The sequence below is a fragment of the Columba livia genome, chromosome 2 (assembly GCF_036013475.1).
Source record: "Columba livia isolate bColLiv1 breed racing homer chromosome 2, bColLiv1.pat.W.v2, whole genome shotgun sequence".
In the NCBI taxonomy this organism is placed as follows: domain Eukaryota; kingdom Metazoa; phylum Chordata; class Aves; order Columbiformes; family Columbidae; genus Columba; species Columba livia.
In genome coordinates, this window is record NC_088603.1 from 162,183,696 (window position 1) to 162,201,729 (window position 18,034).

The following is an 18,034-nucleotide window of genomic DNA, read 5'->3' on the forward strand; positions in this document are numbered from 1 at the left end:
GCCACCCCAGGGACCCCAGGGTGCCATGTCAGGGACACCCACCCCAGGGTGACACCACAAGGACCCCAGGGTGACACCCCAAGGACCCTGGGGTGACAAACTGGGGACCCCCCACCCCAGGGTGCCATGTCGGGGTCCCCCACCACAAGGTGCCCCCCAAGGGTGTCATGTTGGGACCCCCACCCAGGGTGCCACCCCAGGGACCCCCAAGGTGACATACAGGTGACCCCCACCCAGAGTGACACCTCAGGGACCCCAGGGTGCTATGTCAGGAACCCCCACTCATGGTGACACCCCAGGGACCCCTCCCGGGTGACACACTGAGGACCCCCCCCCCCCCCAGGGGTCACGTCACCCATGCCCCCACCACAACGCCACCTGATGTCACCAACGACGCCATAACCGTCACCAGCCGCCAGCTTTACTGCCTGCTCTGTGTCCCCGTTGTCCCCGTCATTGTCACCGTCCCCGGGGAGCGGCGCCCGCAGCGCCCGCAGCAGCAGCAGGTTGGCAGCCGCCAGCACCCACGGGTGTCCCCACAGCAGCGTGTCCCCAAGTGCCACCACCCCCCGGGTGTCCCCCTGTCATTGTGTCCCCAGGTGCCACCACCCCCTGGTGTCCCCGCGTCCGCTTGTCCCCAGGTGCCACCACGTGTCCCCTGGGCAGCGTGTCCTGTGCCACCACCCCCCGGTGTCCCCCTGTCATTGTGTCCCCAGGTGCCACCACCCCCTGGTGTCCCCGCGGCCGCGTGTCCCCATGTGCCACCACGTGTCCCCTGGGCAGCGTGTCCTGTGCCACCACCCCCGGGTGTCCCCCTGTCATTGTGTCCCCAGGTGCCACCACGTGTCCCCTGGGCAGCGCGTCCTGTGCCACCACCCCCGGGTGTCCCCCTGTCATTGTGTCCCCAGGTGCCACCACCCCCGGGTGTCCCCGCGGCCGCGTGTCCCCATGTGCCACCACGTGTCCCCTGGGCAGCGTGTCCTGTGCCACCACCCCCGGGTGTCCCCCTGCCATTGTGTCCCCAGGTGCCACCACCCCCTGGTGTCCCCATGGCCACGTGTCCCCATGTGCCACCACGTGTCCCCTGGGCAGCGTGTCCTGTGCCACCACCCCCGGGTGTCCCCCTGTCATTGTGTCCCCAGGTACCACCACCCCCGGGTGTCCCCGCGGCCACGTGTCCCCATGTGCCACCACGTGTCCCGTGGGCAGCGTGTCCTGTGCCACCACCCCCGGGTGTCCCCCTGTCATTGTGTCCCCAGGTGCCACCACCCCCGGGTGTCCCCGTGGCCGCGTGTCCCCATGTGCCACCACGTGTCCCCTGGGCAGCGTGTCCTGTGCCACCACCCCTGGGTGTCCCCCTGTCATTGTGTCCCCATGTGCCACCACGTGTCCCCTGGGCAGCGTGTCCTGTGCCACCACCCCCGGGTGTCCCCCTGTCATTGTGTCCCCAGGTGCCACCACCCCCTGGTGTCCCCACGGCCGCATGTCCCCATGTGCCACCACGTGTCCCCTGGGCAGCGTGTCCTGTGCCACCACCCCCGGGTGTCCCCACGGCCGCGTGTCCCCAAGTGCCACCAGGTGTGCCCCCGGCAGCAGGTTCCCGGCGAGGAGGAGGAGGCCACCAAGTGCGGCGGCCTTGTCGCCCGTCAGCGCGGCCAGGGTGACAATGGCGCCGGTGACAAGGACGGTGACAGCGCGGGCGGCCAGCAGCCGGCCGTCGGGCGGCAGGCGCGCGGCGGCAGGGGCCAGTGTCACCGTCACCCCCAGCAGCAGGTTGGCGGTGGCGTGGTCACCGCTGCGCCGGTGGAAGCCGAAGGCCACCAGGGGTTGGGCCAGCATGGCCGAGACCCAGGAGCCGGGGAGGGGGTCGGCGGTGTCACTGTCACCTCCCGGTGTCCCCAAGGGCCAAAGGGGCTCCAGGGCGTCACTCGCTGCCCCCAGTGCCTGCAGCAGGAACCCGGCGGCCGGGCCGGGGGTCACCTGGGGACAGAGGGGACAGGTGAGCGGGGGGGTGGCACCTGACTCGGTGGGTGACGTGGGGATAGTGCGGTGACACGGAACTGGGGACCCCCCACCCCTGGGTGCCATGTCGGGGTCCCCCACCACAAGGTGACCCCCAGGGTGTCATGTTGGGACCCCCACCCATGGTGCCACCCAAGGGACCCCAGGGTGCCATGTCAGGGACACCCACCCTAGGGTGACACCCCAAGGACCCTGGGGTGACAAACTGGGGACCCCCACCCCAGGGTGCCATGTCGGGGACACCCACCCCATGGTGGCACCCCAGGGACCCCAGGGTGACAAACTGGGGACCCCCACCCCAGAGTGCCATGTCGGGGTCCCCCACCACAAGGTGACCCCCAGGGTGTCATGTTGGGACCCCCACCCAGGGTGCCACCCCAGGGACCCCCAAGGTGACATACAGGTGACCCCCACCCAGAGTGACACCTCAGGGACCCCAGGGTGCTATGTCAGGAACCCCCACTCATGGTGACACCCCAGGGACCCCTCCCGGGTGACACACTGAGGACCCCCCCCCCCCCCCCCAGGGGTCACGTCACCCATGCCCCCACCACAACGCCACCTGATGTCACCAACGACGCCATAACCGTCACCAGCCGCCAGCTTTACTGCCTGCTCTGTGTCCCCGTTGTCCCCGTCATTGTCACCGTCCCCGGGGAGCGGCGCCCGCAGCGCCCGCAGCAGCAGCAGGTTGGCAGCCGCCAGCACCCACGGGTGTCCCCACAGCAGCGTGTCCCCAAGTGCCACCACCCCCCGGTGTCCCCCTGTCATTGTGTCCCCAGGTGCCACCACCCCCGGGTGTCCCCGTGGCCGCGTGTCCCCAGGTGCCACCACGTGTCCCCTGGGCAGCGTGTCCTGTGCCACCACCCCCGGGTGTCCCCCTGTCATTGTGTCCCCAGGTGCCACCACGTGTCCCCTGGGCAGCGTGTCCTGTGCCACCACCCCCGGGTGTCCCCCTGTCATTGTGTCCCCAGGTGCCACCACCCCCTGGTGTCCCCACGGCCACGTGTCCCCATGTGCCACCACGTGTCCCCTGGGCAGTGTGTCCTGTGCCACCACCCCCTGGTGTCCCCATGGCCGCGTGTCCCCGTGTGCCACCACGTGTCCCCTGGGCAGCGTGTCCTGTGCCACCACCCCCGGGTGTCCCCCTGTCATTGTGTCCCCAGGTGCCACCACCCCTGGGTGTCCCCGTGGCCGTGTGTCCCCATGTGCCACCACGTGTCCCCTGGGCAGCGCGTCCTGTGCCACCACCCCTGGGTGTCCCCGTGGCCGCGTGTCCCCAGGTGCCACCACGTGTCCCCCCGGCAGCGTGTCCTGTGCCACCACCCCCGGGTGTCCCCCTGTCATTGTGTCCCCATGTGCCACCACGTGTCCCCTGGGCAGCGTGTCCTGTGCCACCACCCCCTGGTGTCCCCCTGTCATTGTGTCCCCAGGTGCCACCACCCCCTGGTGTCCCCATGGCCGCGTGTCCCCATGTGCCACCACGTGTCCCCTGGGCAGCGTGTCCTGTGCCACCACCCCCGGGTGTCCCCCTGTCATTGTGTCCCCAGGTGCCACCACCCCCGGGTGTCCCCATGGCCGCGTGTCCCCAGGTGCCACCACGTGTCCCCTGGGCAGCGTGTCCTGTGCCACCACCCCCGGGTGTCCCCGCGGCCGCGTGTCCCCAAGTGCCACCAGGTGTGCCCCCGGCAGCAGGTTCCCGGCGAGGAGGAGGAGGCCACCAAGTGCGGCGGCCTTGTCGCCCGTCAGCGCGGCCAGGGTGACAATGGCGCCGGTGACAAGGACGGTGACAGCGCGGGCGGCCAGCAGCCGGCCGTCGGGCGGCAGGCGCGCGGCGGCAGGGGCCAGTGTCACCGTCACCCCCAGCAGCAGGTTGGCGGTGGCGTGGTCACCGCTGCGCCGGTGGAAGCCGAAGGCCACCAGGGGTTGGGCCAGCATGGCCGAGACCCAGGAGCCGGGGAGGGGGTCGGCGGTGTCACTGTCACCTCCCGGTGTCCCCAAGGGCCAAAGGGGCTCCAGGGCGTCACTCGCTGCCCCCAGTGCCTGTAGCAGGAACCCGGCGGCCGGACCGGGGGTCACCTGGGGACAGAGGGGACAGGTGAGCGGGGGGGGTGGCACCTGACTGGGTGGGTGACACGGAACTGGGGACCCCCCACCCCTGGGTGCCATGTCGGGGTCCCCACCACAAGGTGACCCCCAGGGTGTCATGTTGGGACCCCCACCCAGGGTGCCACCCCAGGGACCCCCAAGGTGACATACAGGCGATCCCCACCCAGGGTGACACCCCAAGGACCCCACGGTGACAAACTGCGGACCCCCCACCCCAGGGTGCCATGTCGGGGTCCCCCACCACAAGGTGACCCCCAGGGTGTCATGTTGGGACCCCCACCCATGGTGCCATGTCAGGGACCCCCACCCCAGGGTGACACCCCAAGGACCCCAGGGTGACAAACTGGGGACCCCCCACCCCAGGGTGCCATGTCGGGGTCCCCACCACAAGGTGCCCCCCAGGGTGTCATGTTGGGACCCCCACCCCATGGTGCCTCCCAAGGGACCCCAGGGTGTCATGTCAGGGACCCCCAGCCCAGGGTGACACCCCAAGGACCCTGGGGTGACAAACTGGGGACCCCCCACCCCAGGGTGCCATGTCGGGGACACCCACCACAAGGTGCCCCCCAAGGGTGTCATGTTGGGACCCCCACCCATGGTGCCTCCCAAGGGACCCCAGGGTGCCACCCCAGGGACCCCCAAGGTGACATACAGGCGATCCCCACCCAGGGTGACACCTCAGGGACCCCAGGGTGACATGGGACATGGTGACATGGGACCATCCCAGTGACAAGGGACCAGTGACATGGAACTGGCCGGGTGACATGGGATCATCCCGGTGACATGGGAGCATCCTGGTGACACGGAACTGGCCGGGTGACACAAGACCAGACCCACGATGGGGCACTGGCCAGGTGACATGGGACCATCCAGGTGACATGGGACCAGTTTGGTGAATGACAGGGGACTGGGTGGGTGACACGGGACCAGTCTGGTGACAGGGGACTGGCCAGGTGACATGGGACCATCCTGGTGACATGGGGACAGGCTGGGTGACACTCAACAGTCCCGGTGACACTCAACAGTCCCGGTGACATGGGGCTGGGTGACAGGGCCTGATCCTGGGGACACAGGATGGTCCTGGTGACATGGGACAGGTTGAGTGACACGGGAGCACCCCAAGTGACGTGTGACCAGCTGGGGGATGGGGCCCGATCCTGGAGACGGGGCCCGATCCTGGTGACATGTGACTAGTTAGATGCCGGGGCCCGATCCTGGGGGAGGGGCCCGATCCTGGGGGAGGGGCCCGATCCTGGCGACATGTGACCAGTTAGATGCCGGGGCCCGATCCTGGGGGAGGGGCCTGATCCTGGAGGAGGGGCCCGATCCTGGGGGAGGGGCCCGATCCTGGCGACATGTGACCAGTTAGTTGCTGGGACCAGATCCTGGAGGAGGGGCCCGATCCTGGAGGAGGGGCCCGATCCTGGGGGAGGGGCCAGATCCTGGAGGAGGGGCCAGATCCTGGAGGAGGGGCCTGATCCTGGCGCTAGGACAGGGACATGTCCTGATCCTGGACATGGGGCCCGATCCTGGCGACATGTGACCATCTGGGTGCCAGGGCCCGATCCTGGGGATGGGGCCCGATCCTGGTGACACGTGACCAGTTGGACGTCAGGACCCGATCCCTGTGATGGGGCCCGATCCCGCTGCCCGGCTCGGCCCACCCGGGGCTGCCCCTGTCCCCCATTGTCCCCATGTCCCCCCGCCCCCTCCATCCTCGGTGTCCCCGCTGACCTGGCGGGCCCGGTGGGCACAGAACAGGCACACAGCCCCGAGCAGCGCCTGGGACACGGCCCGGCCGGCGGCACCCATGGGTCCTGCGGGGAACAAGGGGGGTGCTCAGGGGGTCACCGGGTCACACACACACCCCGCCCCCCCCCCGCACCCCCGGGGGTCCCACCGACCGCTTCCCCCCGCCCCTGCCGTTCCCGGTACCGGCACTTCCGGCCTCCGGGCGCAGCCACAGAGACGCGGGGGCTGGAGCGTCGCGCGGGGCGGGGCCAAGAGCGGTGGGATGGGCGGGGAGGGGGCGGAGACAGGGGAAGGGGACGGAGCGATTGGCGGGGACACGGGGAGGGGGCGGAGCGATTGGCGGGGACACTAGAAGGAGGAGAGGCGATTGGCGGGGACACGGGGGGGGCGGAGCGATGGACGGGGACAAGGGGAGGGGCGGAGCGATGGGCGGGGACACGGGAAAGGGCGGAGCGATTGGCGGGGACACAGGGAGGGGCGGAGCGATTGGCGGAGACATTGGAAGGAGGAGAGGCGATTGGTGGGGACACGGGCAGGGGGCGGAGCGATTGGCGGAGACATTGCAAGGAGGAGAGGCGATTTTGGGGGAACATGGGCAGGGGGCGGAGCGATGAGCAGGGACACGGGGAGGGGCGGAGGGATTGGCGGAGACACGGGAAGGGGGCGGAGCGATGGGCGGGGACAAGGAAGGGGGCGGGGACATGGGAAGGGGCGGAGCGATTGGCGGGGACACGGGCAGGGGGCGGAGCGATGAGCGGGGACACGGGGAGGGGCGGAGGGATTGGCGGGGACACGGGAAGGGGGCGGAGCGACGGGCGGGGACAAGGAAGGGGGCGGGGACATGGGAAGGGGCGGAGCGATGGGCGGGGACACGGGGAGGGGCGGAACGGGGGCGTGGATACTGGGAGGGGGCGGAGCGAGGGGCGGAGCCCGAGAGGCGGTGCGCGGGGCGTGCAGTGGTGTGTGTGGGGGGTGCGCGGGGCGTGCAGTGGTGTGTGTGGGGCGTGTAAAGGTGTGCAAGGGTGCGCGTGTCAATGTGCAAGTGTGCAAAGGTGTGCAAGGGTGTGCAAAGGTGTGGGAGGGTGTGCAAGTGTGCAAATGTGTGCATAGGGTGCATGGGCAGGCAAAGGCATGCAAGTGTGTGCAAGGATGCAAAGGTGTGTGTGTCACTGTGCAACCGTGCAAGGGTGTGCAAGGCTGTGCAGAGGTGTGTTTGGCGTGTGCACAGGTGTGTGTGCCACTGTGCAAGCGTACACAGGTGTGCAAGGGTGTGCAAGGCTGTGCAAGTGTGCAAAGGGGTGTGTGTCACCTTGCAAGTGTGCACAGGTGTGTACAGGTGTGCAAGGCTGTGCATATGTGCAAAGATCTGAACATCACCGTGCAAGTGCGCACAGGTGTGCAAGGCTGTACAAGTGTGCACAGGTGTGTGTGTCACCTTGCAAGTGTGCAAAGGTGTGCGCATCACCTTGCAGGTGTGCACAGGTGTGTACAGGTGTGCAAGGCCGTGCAAGCGTGCAAGAGGGTGTGGGTCACCTTGCAAGTGTGCACAGGTGTGTACAGGTGTGCAAAGCTATGCAAGTGTGTAAAGGTGCACGTGTCATCTTGCAAGTGTGCACAGGTGTGCACAGGTGTGCAAAGCTATGCAAGTGTGTAAAGGTGCATGTGTCATCTTGCAAGTGTGCACAGGTGTGCATGGGTGTGCAAGGCTGTGCAAGTGTGCAAAGGTGTGTGCATCACCTTGCAAGTGTGCACAGGCGTGCAGGTCTATGTAAGTGTGCAAAGGTGTGCGCGTCACCTTGCATGTGTGCACAGGTGTGCACAGGTGTGCAAGGCTGTGCAAGCGTGCAAAGGGGTGTGTGTCACCTTGCAAGTGTGCACAGGTGTGCAAGGCTGTGCAAGTGTGCAAAGGTGTGCGTGTCACCTTGCAAGTGTGCACAGGCGTGCACAGGTGTGCAAGGCTGTGCAAGTGTGCACAGGTGTGTGTGTCACCTTGCAAGTGTGCACAGGTGTGTTCAGGTGTGCAAGGCTGTGCAAGCGTTAAAAAGAGGGGTGTGTCACCTTGCAAGTGTGCAAGGCTGTGCACGTGTGCACAGGTGTGTGCATCACCTTGCAAGTGTGCACAGGCGTGCAGGTCTATGTAAGTGTGCAAAGGTGTGCGCGTCACCTTGCACGTGTGCACAGGTGTGCACAGGTGTGCAAGGCTGTGCAAGCGTGCAAAGGGGTGTGTGTCACCTTGCAAGTGTGCACAGGTGTGCAAGGCTGTGCAAGTGTGCAAAGGTGTGCGTGTCACCTTGCAAGTGTGCACAGGCGTGCACAGGTGTGCAAGGCTGTGCAAGTGTGCACGGGTGTGTGTGTCACCTTGCAAGTGTGCACAGGTGTGTTCAGGTGTGCAAGGCTGTGCAAGCGTTAAAAAGAGGGTGTGGGTCACCTTGCAAGTGTGCACAGGTGTGCACAGGTGTGCAAGGCTATGCAAGTGTGCAAAGGTGCACATGTCGCCTTGCAAGTGTGCACAGGTGTGTACAAGTGTGCAAAGCTATGCAAGTGTGCAAAGGTGCACGTGTCATCTTACAAGTGTGCACAGGTGTGCACAGGTGTGCAAGGCTGTGCATATGTGCAAAGATCTGAACATCACCGTGCAAGTGCGCACAGGTGTGCAAGGCTGTGCAAGTGTGCACAGGTGTGTGTGTCACCTTGCAAGTGTGCAAAGGTGTGCGCATCACCTTGCAGGTGTGCACAGGTGTGTACAGGTGTGCAAGGCCGTGCAAGCGTGCAAGAGGGTGTGGGTCACCTTGCAAGTGTGCACAGGTGTGTACAGGTGTGCAAAGCTATGCAAGTGTGTAAAGGTGCACGTGTCATCTTGCAAGTGTTCACAGGTGTGCACAGGTGTGCAAGGCTGTGCAAGCGTGCAAAGGGGTGTGTGTCACCTTGCAAGTGTGCACAGGTGTGCAAGGCTGTGCAAGTGTGCACAGGTGTGTGTGTCACCTTGCAAGTGTGCACAGGTGTGCAAGGCTATGTAAGTGTGCAAAGGTGCACGCATCACCTTGCACGTGTGCCCGTGGTGGATGCTGCATGGGGACCCCGTGGGCTGCAGGGGACAACCTGTGTCACCGGCACCTGCTCCGGGGCTGCGGGGGAACTGCAGCTTCAGTACCGGCGGCACCACCACCCCCCTGGCCCCCCTGGCCCCCCCCATCCCATCCCATCCATCCCATCCCATCCCATCCCATCCATCCCATCCCATCCCATCCCATCCATCCCATCCCATCCCATCCCATCCCATCCCATCCCATCCCATCCATCCCATCCCATCCCATCCCATCCACCTCATCCCACCCCATCCCATCCCATCCCATCCCATCCCACCCCATCCCACCCCATCCCATCCCATCCCATCCCATCCCACCCCATCCCATCCCATCCCATCCCATCCCATCCCATCCCATCCCATCCCATCCCATCCCATCCATCCCATCCCATCCCAACCCACCCATCCCATCCCATTCCATCCATTCCATCCCATCCTGTCCCATCACATCCCGTCCCATCCATCGCATTCATCCCATCCCATCCCATCCCATCCCACCCCATACATCCATCCCATCCCATCCCATCCCATCCCATCCCATCCATTCCATCCCATCCTGTCCCATCACATCCCATCCACCCAATCCCTCCCATCCCATCCCATCCATCCCATTGTGTCCCCATTCCATCCCATCCCATCCCTCCCATCCCATCCATCCCATCCCATCCACCCCATCCCATCCCATCCCATCCCATCCATCCCATCCCATCCCATCCCCCCCCATCCCTCCCATCCCATCCACCCCATCCCATCCCATCCCATCCCATCCCATCCCATCCCATCCCATCCCATTGTGTCCCCATTCCACCCCATCCCATCCATCCCATCCCATCCCATCCCATCCCATCCCATCCCATCCCATCCCATCCCATTGTGTCCCCATTCCACCTCATCCCATCCCACCCCACCCCATCCCATCCACCCCATCCCATCCATTCCACCCCCCCCCCCCAATTCCCGCCCCTCCCCTCGGTTCCGGGTCGCTCTCAGATAAAACTCGCTCGGTGCCAGCCCCTCCCCCCCCCTCCGGCCATGTCGCCGCCGCCGCCCCCGGGGTCGGTTCCGGCCTCGGGGTCGGTCCGGGCTTCCCGGGGGGGTTCCCGGGGCCGCCCCCAGCGGTACCGCCGGCACCCCAAGCCCCCCTACTCCTACCTGGCGCTCATCGCCCTCGTCATCCGCGCCGCCCCCGGCCGCCGCCTCAAGCTCGCCCAGGTACCGACCCCCGGGACCCCCCCGGGACCCCCCACCCACCTACGGGACCCCCCGACCCATCAGCCCCCAATGACCCCTCGGTTCGGACCCCCAGCATCCCTGTCCCAGCACCCAACGGGACCCCGTCACCCCTTCTCGGGACCCCTTCACCCCCTCCGGGACCCCCCCGGGATCCCCGAGACCCCCACGCCGTCCCAGGACCCCCCGAGCCTCCCCGGGACCCCCTATCCCACCCCCGTCCCGTCCCCGGACCCCGCTGGGTCCTATCGCCCGCCCGCCCCGTCGGGGCTGCGCTGTGTTCCGTGGGTCTGGGGGGGCTCCAGTCACTTGGGGGGTTCCGAGGGTCATTGGGGGGGGGACAGACGGGCCGGATCCAGCCCCGGGGGGATTCCGAGGGTCTCGAGGGGGGATCGGGCCGGATCCAGCCCCAGGGGGGGGTCGGGCCGGTTCCCGCCGATGCCCCCGCGGGGGGCAGGATTAGCGGCGCCGGGGGGTCTGTCGCTCTGTCGCCTCTGTCGCTCTGTCTGTCGGACTCCCCTCCCCCCCGCCCTCAGGGGGACCCAGGCGTCCGGGGAGGACCCAGGCGTCCCGCACCCCCTCCCACCCCCTTCCCGCCACAGGGTCCTGCGGGTGCGGGGGTGTCCCCACTGCAGGGTGATGGCTGCAGAGGTCCCATGGGTGGGGGTTGGAATAGGGGTTGGATCCAACTTTGGGGGGGTGCTGCCCCCCTAAAGCTGCCGTGCCCCCCCAGATCATCCAGGCCATCAGCCGCCTCTTCCCGTTCTTCGGGGGGGGCTACCAGGGCTGGAAGGACTCGATCCGCCACAACCTCTCCTCCAACCCCTGCTTCGCCAAGGTGGGGGGACACCCCGCAAAGTGGGGGGCACTCGGGTGGGGGGAGGTCCATTGGGGTCGGGGGGCAGCAGGACTGGGGGTCATTTGGGATGGGGGTGCTGGGATGGGGCTGGGATGGGGGAGACATGATTATGGATGGGCATGGGGGTTGGGGGGGCCAGGAGGTTTGGGGGATCCCCTGGGATGGGGCAGCTTAACTGGGGGTGTCTGGGGAAGGGGCAGGAGTGTGAGGGGTCCTTGGAATGGTGGGGGGGACAACCTAGGGGGGGGGGGACTGGCAGGGCTGGGGGGTCCCCTCAAATTGAGGGTCCCTCAGGATGGGGGAATGGCAGAGATGGGGGGGGGGGTCTCTTGGGAATGGGGGCGCAGCAGGACTGGGGGTGGGGGATCTGGGGAAAGGGTGGGAGGTGGGGGCTTCTTGGGATGGGGTGCAGGAGGTTTGGGGGGATCCCCTGGGATGGGGCAACTTAACTGGGGGTATCTGGGGATGGGGGGTTTGGGGACAGGGCAGGAAGTTTAGGGGTCCATGGGATGGGGGAGACAGGACTGGGAATGGGGATATGGGGGGGTCCCTTGAGGGGTGACAGAGTTGGATGGGTCCCCCCAGGTCCATTGGGATAGTTGGGGGTCCCTGGGGATGGAGCAGGGGGGGACTGGGGGAGGGTCCTTGGGGTGCAGGGGGGGTCCTGTCAATATGGGGGGGGGGGGCCTGGCGATGGGACAGGGGCTGGGGGGGGCTCCTGGGGTGGGGTGAAGGAGGTTTGGGGGGATCCCCTGGGATGGGGCAGCTGGGATGGGGGTCTCTGGGTCTGGGGGGGTCTGGGTGCCCCTCCCGGGGTGCAGCCATAGGCGGGGGGGGTCCCATTATCCCCTGTGTGTGCCCCCCCACCCCATCAGGTGCTGAAGGACCCGGCCAAGCCCAAGGCCAAGGGCAACTACTGGACGGTGGACGTGAGCCGCATCCCCCCCGAGGCGCTCAAGCTGCAGAACACGGCGGTGGCGCGGGGGGGGGCGGCCGCCTTCGCGCGGGACCTGGCCCCCTTCATCCTGCGGGGACACCCCTACCCCCCCCGCGCCCCCCCGGAGCCCCCCGACCCCCCATCTCCATCCCCGTCAGGACCCCCCACCCACCGCCGCAGCTTCTCCATTGAGTCCCTGCTCAGGGATTTCCCGGAGGGGGGGGACCCCGCGAACAAGTCGCCAGCACCTGGGGACCCCCCCGCAGGTGGCGTGTGGGGGTCTGCGCCCCTCCTGCACCTCCCAACACCCCCTTGGGTCCCCCCCCCGCCATCCCAATCGGGGGGGTCTGCTACCCCCAGCGCTGACCCCCCCACAACCTGGGGGCAGCTCCCCACCTCCTACAGCACCACCGTGGCCCCCAACGCTGTGGCCCCCCCCAGTGGTCCCCCCTTTCTCGCCCTGCGCTGGGGGGTGATGCCCCCCGGCCCCCCACCCCCCCCCGGGCCCGATCCTGAGCTGGAGGGGGGGGCACAGGCCATGCCCCCCAATAAAAGCATCTTCGACGTGTGGCTGAGCCACCCCGGGGACATCGTGCACCCCGCGCTGCACCGCTGACCCCCCCAAAATTGGGGGGACGAGGCGGGGGTTCTGGAACCACTGGGGTGGTGGTCTGGTTCTCAGCACCCACAAGTGACCCCCCCCGCACATATGGACCTACCCCGTGTGTCCCCCCCAGGTCAGAGCAACCTGTGTCCCCCCCCACATACACACGGTGTCCTTGTCACCCCCCCTGTCACCCCCAGCACCCCCTGGTCCCCCCCACCACCCCGGGATGGGCCCCAATAAAGAGCAAATGGTGACAACGGCAGGTGGTGTCTGTGTGTCATGGGGGGGACACAGGAATGGGGTCACACTGCAAAGCTTGAGGGGGGGGCTGCAGCCCCTGAACTGTGCCCCCCAAATCTCCTGCTGCCCCCATCACACCCCTGCACCCCCATCCATCCCTGCACCCCATCACCCCCTGCACCCCCATCACCCCCTGCACCCCCATCCATCCCTGCACCCCCATCCATCTCCTGGGTCCCCATCATCCCTGCACCCCCATCCATCCCTGCACCCCCATCATCCCTGCACCCCATCCATCCCCTGAGTCCCCTGCATCCCCATCCATCTGCGCACCCCCATCATCCCCTGCACCCCCATCATCCCCTGCACCCCCATCATCCCTGCACCCCCATCACCCCTGCACCATCATCCCTGCATCCCCATCCATCCCCTGCATCCCCATCATCCCCTGAACTCCATCACCCCATCATCCCTGCACCCCCATCCATCCCCTGCACCCCCATCATCTCTGCACCCCCATCCATCCATGCACCCCCATCATCCCTGCACCCCACACTCCCTGCACCCCATCACCCCTGCACCCCCATCATCCCCTGTACCCCATCACCTCTGCAACCGATCACCCCTGCACCCCCATTATCCCTGCACCCCCATCATCCCTGCATCCCCACCACCCCCTGCACCCCCATCACCCCTGCACCATCATCCCCTGCAACCACATCACCCCTGCACCCCCATCCATGCCTGCACCCCCATCACCCCCTGCACCATCATCCCTGCATCCCCATCCATCCCCTGCATCCCCATCATCCCCTGAACCCCATCACCCCTGCACCCCCATCATCCCTGCACCCCCATCCATCCTCTGCACCCCACACTCCCTCTACCCCCATCATCCCTGCATCCCCATCACCCCCTGCACCCCCATCACCCCTGCACCCCATCATCCCCTGGCCCCTATCATCCCCTGCACCCCCATCACCCCTGCACCCCCATCATCCCTGCACCCCCATCACCCCCTGAACCCCATCACCCCCACACCCCCATCACTCCTGCACCCCCAGGACCCCTGCACCCCCATCAGCCCCTACACCCCATCACTCCTGCATCCCCATCACCCCTGACCCCCATCACCCCTTGCACCCCCACTCCTCATCCACCCCCTGTATGGTGTCCCCGCCCCCCCGGCCGTTCCCCCCGGCGGTGGCGGAGCCGAACTGGCGGCACCGGGGCCTTTGCACAACAAAGGAGCGGCGGCACCGGCACCGGCGGGCGGGAGGGGAACGGGGTCATGGGGATGGGAATGGGGGTGATGGGGATGGGAATGGGGGTGATGGGGGTGATGGGGATGGGAATGGGGGTGATGGGGATGGGAATGGGGGTCATGGGGATGGGAATGGGGGTGATGGAGGTGATGAGGATGAGAATGGGGGTGATGGGGATGGGAATGGGTGTCATGGGGATGGGAATGGGAATAGGGTGATGGGGATGGGAATGGGGGTCATGGGGATGCGGATGGGAATGGGTGTCATGGGGATGGGAATGGGAATAGGGTGATGGGGATGGGAATGGGGGTCATGGGGATGGGAATGTGGGTCATGAGGGTGATGGGGATGGGAATGGGGATCATGGGGGTGATGGGGGTGATGACGATGAGAATGGGGGCCATGGGGGTGATGAGGATGGGAATGTGGGTCATGGGGGTGATGGGGATGGGAATGGGGGTGATGGGGGAGATGGGGATGGGAATGGGGGTCATAGCGGTGATGGGGTTGGGAATGGGGGTGATGGGGAGATGGGGATGGGAATGGGGGTGATGGGGATGGGAATGGGGGTGATGGGGATGGGAATGGGGGTTATGGGGATGATGGGGATGGGAACGGGGGTGATGGGGATGGGAATGGGGAGGCTGCAGGGATGGGGGTGATGGGGCTGGGGGTTACAGGGGGCTGCAGAGATGGGGACTGGGAGTGATGGGGGCCGGGGGGGGACAGGGTTGGGGGGCCATGGGATGATGGGGGTGGGGTTAACGGGACTGGGAACAGTGGGGGCTAATGGGGCTGGGGGCACTGGTGGGGGTGGGGGCTGTGAGGCTGCACACTGGGAGCACTGGAGACATTGGGAGCACTGGAGGCACTGGGAGCACTGTGGGCACTGGGGGTGCCAGAGTCACTGGGGACACTGGGAGCACTGGGGGCACTGGGGACACTGGGAACACTGTGGGCACTGGGAGCACTGGGGGCACTGGAGCAGGGTCCTGTGTCAGGGGTCTCACTGTCACCAGGGCTCTGCCCCCCACCTGTTCCAGGGCCCCCCAATAACCCCCTGGGGCTCTACCCCCCACCTGCCCCAGGACCCCCAACAACCCCCCAGGGCTCTACCCCCCACCTGCCCCAGGACCCCCAACAACCGCCCCAGGGCTCTACCCCCCACCTGCCCTGGCCCCCCGCCCGGGTCTCTGCCCCCCACCTGCCGCCCCGTGCCCAGCCCCCCCCACCCCGTGCCCACCCCCCACCGGCCCCGCCCGCCCCGGGGGGTCCCGGCCCCTGATAAAGCCCGACCCGACCCGGCGCCTTCGTGTCGATGCCCCGCGGGGACCAGACGGGGCTTTGGGGTAGGGGGGTGGACACGGGCTGAGTCGGGCTCAGCTGGGCCGGGCCTGGCAGAGACGAACCGGGACGGGCAGAGATGAACCGGGACGAGCGGAGCCGAACCGAACTGAACCGGGACAGGCAGAGCTGAGCCGAACCGAACGGAACCGGGACAGGCAGAGCTGAGTAGGGACGAGCTGAGCTGAACCGAAGTGAACCGGGACTGGCGGAGCCGAACCGGAGCGGGACGAGTAGAGCTGAACTGAGCAGAACCGAACGCGGACGGGACCGGCAGAGCCGAGCTGAGCCGACTTTTGCCGAACCGAGCAGAACAGTGCCGAGCCCAAAGACCCAACCCGAACAGACCAGAGCCGAGCCGACCCGAGCGGGGCCAGGACGGGCAGAGCTGAACCGGGACTGACGGATCCGAACCGAACTGAACCGGGACGGGACGGGCAGAGCCGAGCTGAGCCGACTTTTGCCGAACCGAGCCGAACAGTGCCGAGCCCAGAGACGCGTACTGACCCGAACCGAGCCGAGCCCAGAGACCCGAGCCGAATAAACTCGAGCCGAACCGAGCGGGGCCGGGACGGGGAGAGCTGAACTGGGACTAACAGAGCCGAACCGGGACGGGACCGGCAGAGCAGAGCCGAACCGAGCCGAACCGGGCCATGGCGGGGGCCCGGCCGGGCCGGCAGCGGTACCGCCGGCACCCCAAGCCCCCCTACTCCTACCTGGCGCTCATCGCCCTCGTCATCCGCGCCGCCCCCGGCCGCCGCCTCAAGCTCGCCCAGGTACCGACCCCCGGGACCCCCCCGGGACCCCCCACCCACCTACGGGACCCCCCGACCCATCAGCCCCCAACGACCCCTCGATTCGGAACCCGGGACCCGTATCCCGGCACCCCCGGGACCCCCCGGGATCTCGGACCCACCGGCCGCCCCGTCGGGGCTGCGCCCGCGAACGAACACTGTGGTGGGGCTGGGACTGGGATGGACTGGGAGCACTGGGGTGTGGGACTGGGATGGACTGGGAGCACTGGGGTGAGGGACTGGGATGGACTGGGAGCACTGGGGTGAGGGACTGGGATGGACTGGGAGCACTGGGGTGAGGGACTGGGATGGACTGGGAGCACTGGGGTGAGGGACTGGGGTGTAGTGGGAATCTTGGGTGTGGGACAGGGATGGACTGGGAGCACTGGAGTGAGGAACTGGGATGGACTGGGAGCACTGGAATGCAGCGCTGGGGACTAGGATGGACTGGGAGCACTGGGGTGTGGGACTGAGATGGACTGGGAGCACTGGAGTGAGGGACTGGGGTGGACTGGGAGCACTGGGATGCAGAGCTGGGGACTGGGGTGGACTGGGAGCTCTGGGGTGAGGGACTGGGATGGACTGGGAGCACTGGAATGCAGCGCTGGGGACTGGGGTGGACTGGGAGCACTGGGGTGAGGGACTGGGGTGTAGTGGGAATGCTGGGTGTGGGACTGGGATGGACTGGGAGCACTGGGATGCAGAGCTGGGGACTGGGATGTACTGGGAGCACTGGGGTGAGGGACTGGGATGGACTGGGAGCACTGGGATGCAGAGCTGGGGACTGGGGTGGACTGGGAGCTCTGGGGTGAGGGACTGGGATGGACTGGGAGCACTGGGATGCAGAGCTGGGGAATGGGATGGACTGGGAGCACTGGGGTGAGGGACACGGGTGTAGTGGGAATGCTGAGTGTGGGACTGGGATGGACTGGGAGCACTGGGATGCAGAGCTGGGGACTGGGATGGACTGGGAGCACTGGGATGCAGAGCTGGGGACTGGGATAGTACTGGGAGCACTGGGGTGAGGGACTGGGGTGTAGTGGGAATGCTGGGTGTGGGACTGGGATGGACTGGGAGCACTGGGATGCAGAGCTGGGGACTGGGGTGGACTGGGAGCACTGGGGTGAGGGACTGGGGTGGACTGGGAGCACTGGGATGCAGAGCTGGGGACTGGGGTGGACTGGGAGCACTGGAGTGAGGGACTGGGTTGGACTGGGAGCACTGGAATGCAGTGCTGGGGACTGGGATGTACTGGGAGCACTGGGGTGAGGGACTGGGGTGGACTGGGAGCACTGGGATGCAGTGCTGGGGACTGGGATGTACTGGGAGCACTGGGGTGAGGGACTGGGATGGACTGGGAGCACTGGGATGCAGAGCTGGGGACTGGGATGGACTGGGAGCACTGGGGTGAGGGACTGGGATGGACTGGGAGCACTGGGATGCAGAGCTGGGGACTGGGGTGGACTGGGAGCTCTGGGTGAGGGACTGGGATGGACTGGGAGCACTGGGATGCAGAGCTGGGGACTGGGATGGACTGGGAGCACTGGGGTGAGGGACTGGGATGGACTGGGAGCACTGGGATGCAGAGCTGGGGACTGGGGTGGACTGGGAGCTCTGGGTGAGGGACTGGGATGGACTGGGAGCACTGGAATGCAGAGCTGGGGACTGGGGTGGACTGGGAGCACTGGGGTGTGAGCTGTGGGCACTGGTCTGTACCGGGAGCACTGGGGTGACATGTTGGGCTATACTGGTCTGTATTGGGAGCACTGGGGTGACATGTTGGGCCATAC

At 67.0% G+C, this 18,034-nt stretch overlaps 2 protein-coding genes and 1 long non-coding RNA gene across 3 annotated transcripts; 2 read left to right on the plus strand and 1 right to left on the minus strand.

Moving 5' to 3' along the window:
* Positions 1-399: 399 nt before the first annotated feature.
* On the minus strand, positions 400-6,187 carry TMEM276 (transmembrane protein 276). The gene is made up of 3 exons (XM_065054687.1): positions 6,067-6,187; positions 5,866-5,948; positions 400-1,980 (listed from the first exon to the last, which is right to left on the minus strand). Exons 2-3 carry the CDS (start codon positions 5,941-5,943, stop codon positions 460-462), a joined length of 1,599 nt encoding a protein of 532 aa, XP_064910759.1. The 5' UTR covers positions 5,944-5,948; positions 6,067-6,187; the 3' UTR covers positions 400-459.
* LOC135578749 (uncharacterized) lies at positions 3,299-3,715 on the plus strand. Its single transcript, XR_010470826.1, has 3 exons — positions 3,299-3,413; positions 3,456-3,530; positions 3,573-3,715. It is a non-coding gene; the product is annotated as an uncharacterized LOC135578749 (long non-coding RNA).
* Positions 6,188-9,951: 3,764 nt separating the features above from the next.
* On the plus strand, positions 9,952-12,830 carry FOXH1 (forkhead box H1). The gene is made up of 3 exons (XM_065054695.1): positions 9,952-10,180; positions 10,932-11,036; positions 11,933-12,830. The coding sequence occupies exons 1-3, from the start codon at positions 10,001-10,003 to the stop codon at positions 12,608-12,610; spliced, it is 963 nt and encodes a 320-aa protein (XP_064910767.1). The 5' UTR covers positions 9,952-10,000; the 3' UTR covers positions 12,611-12,830.
* Positions 12,831-18,034: the final 5,204 nt, after the last annotated feature.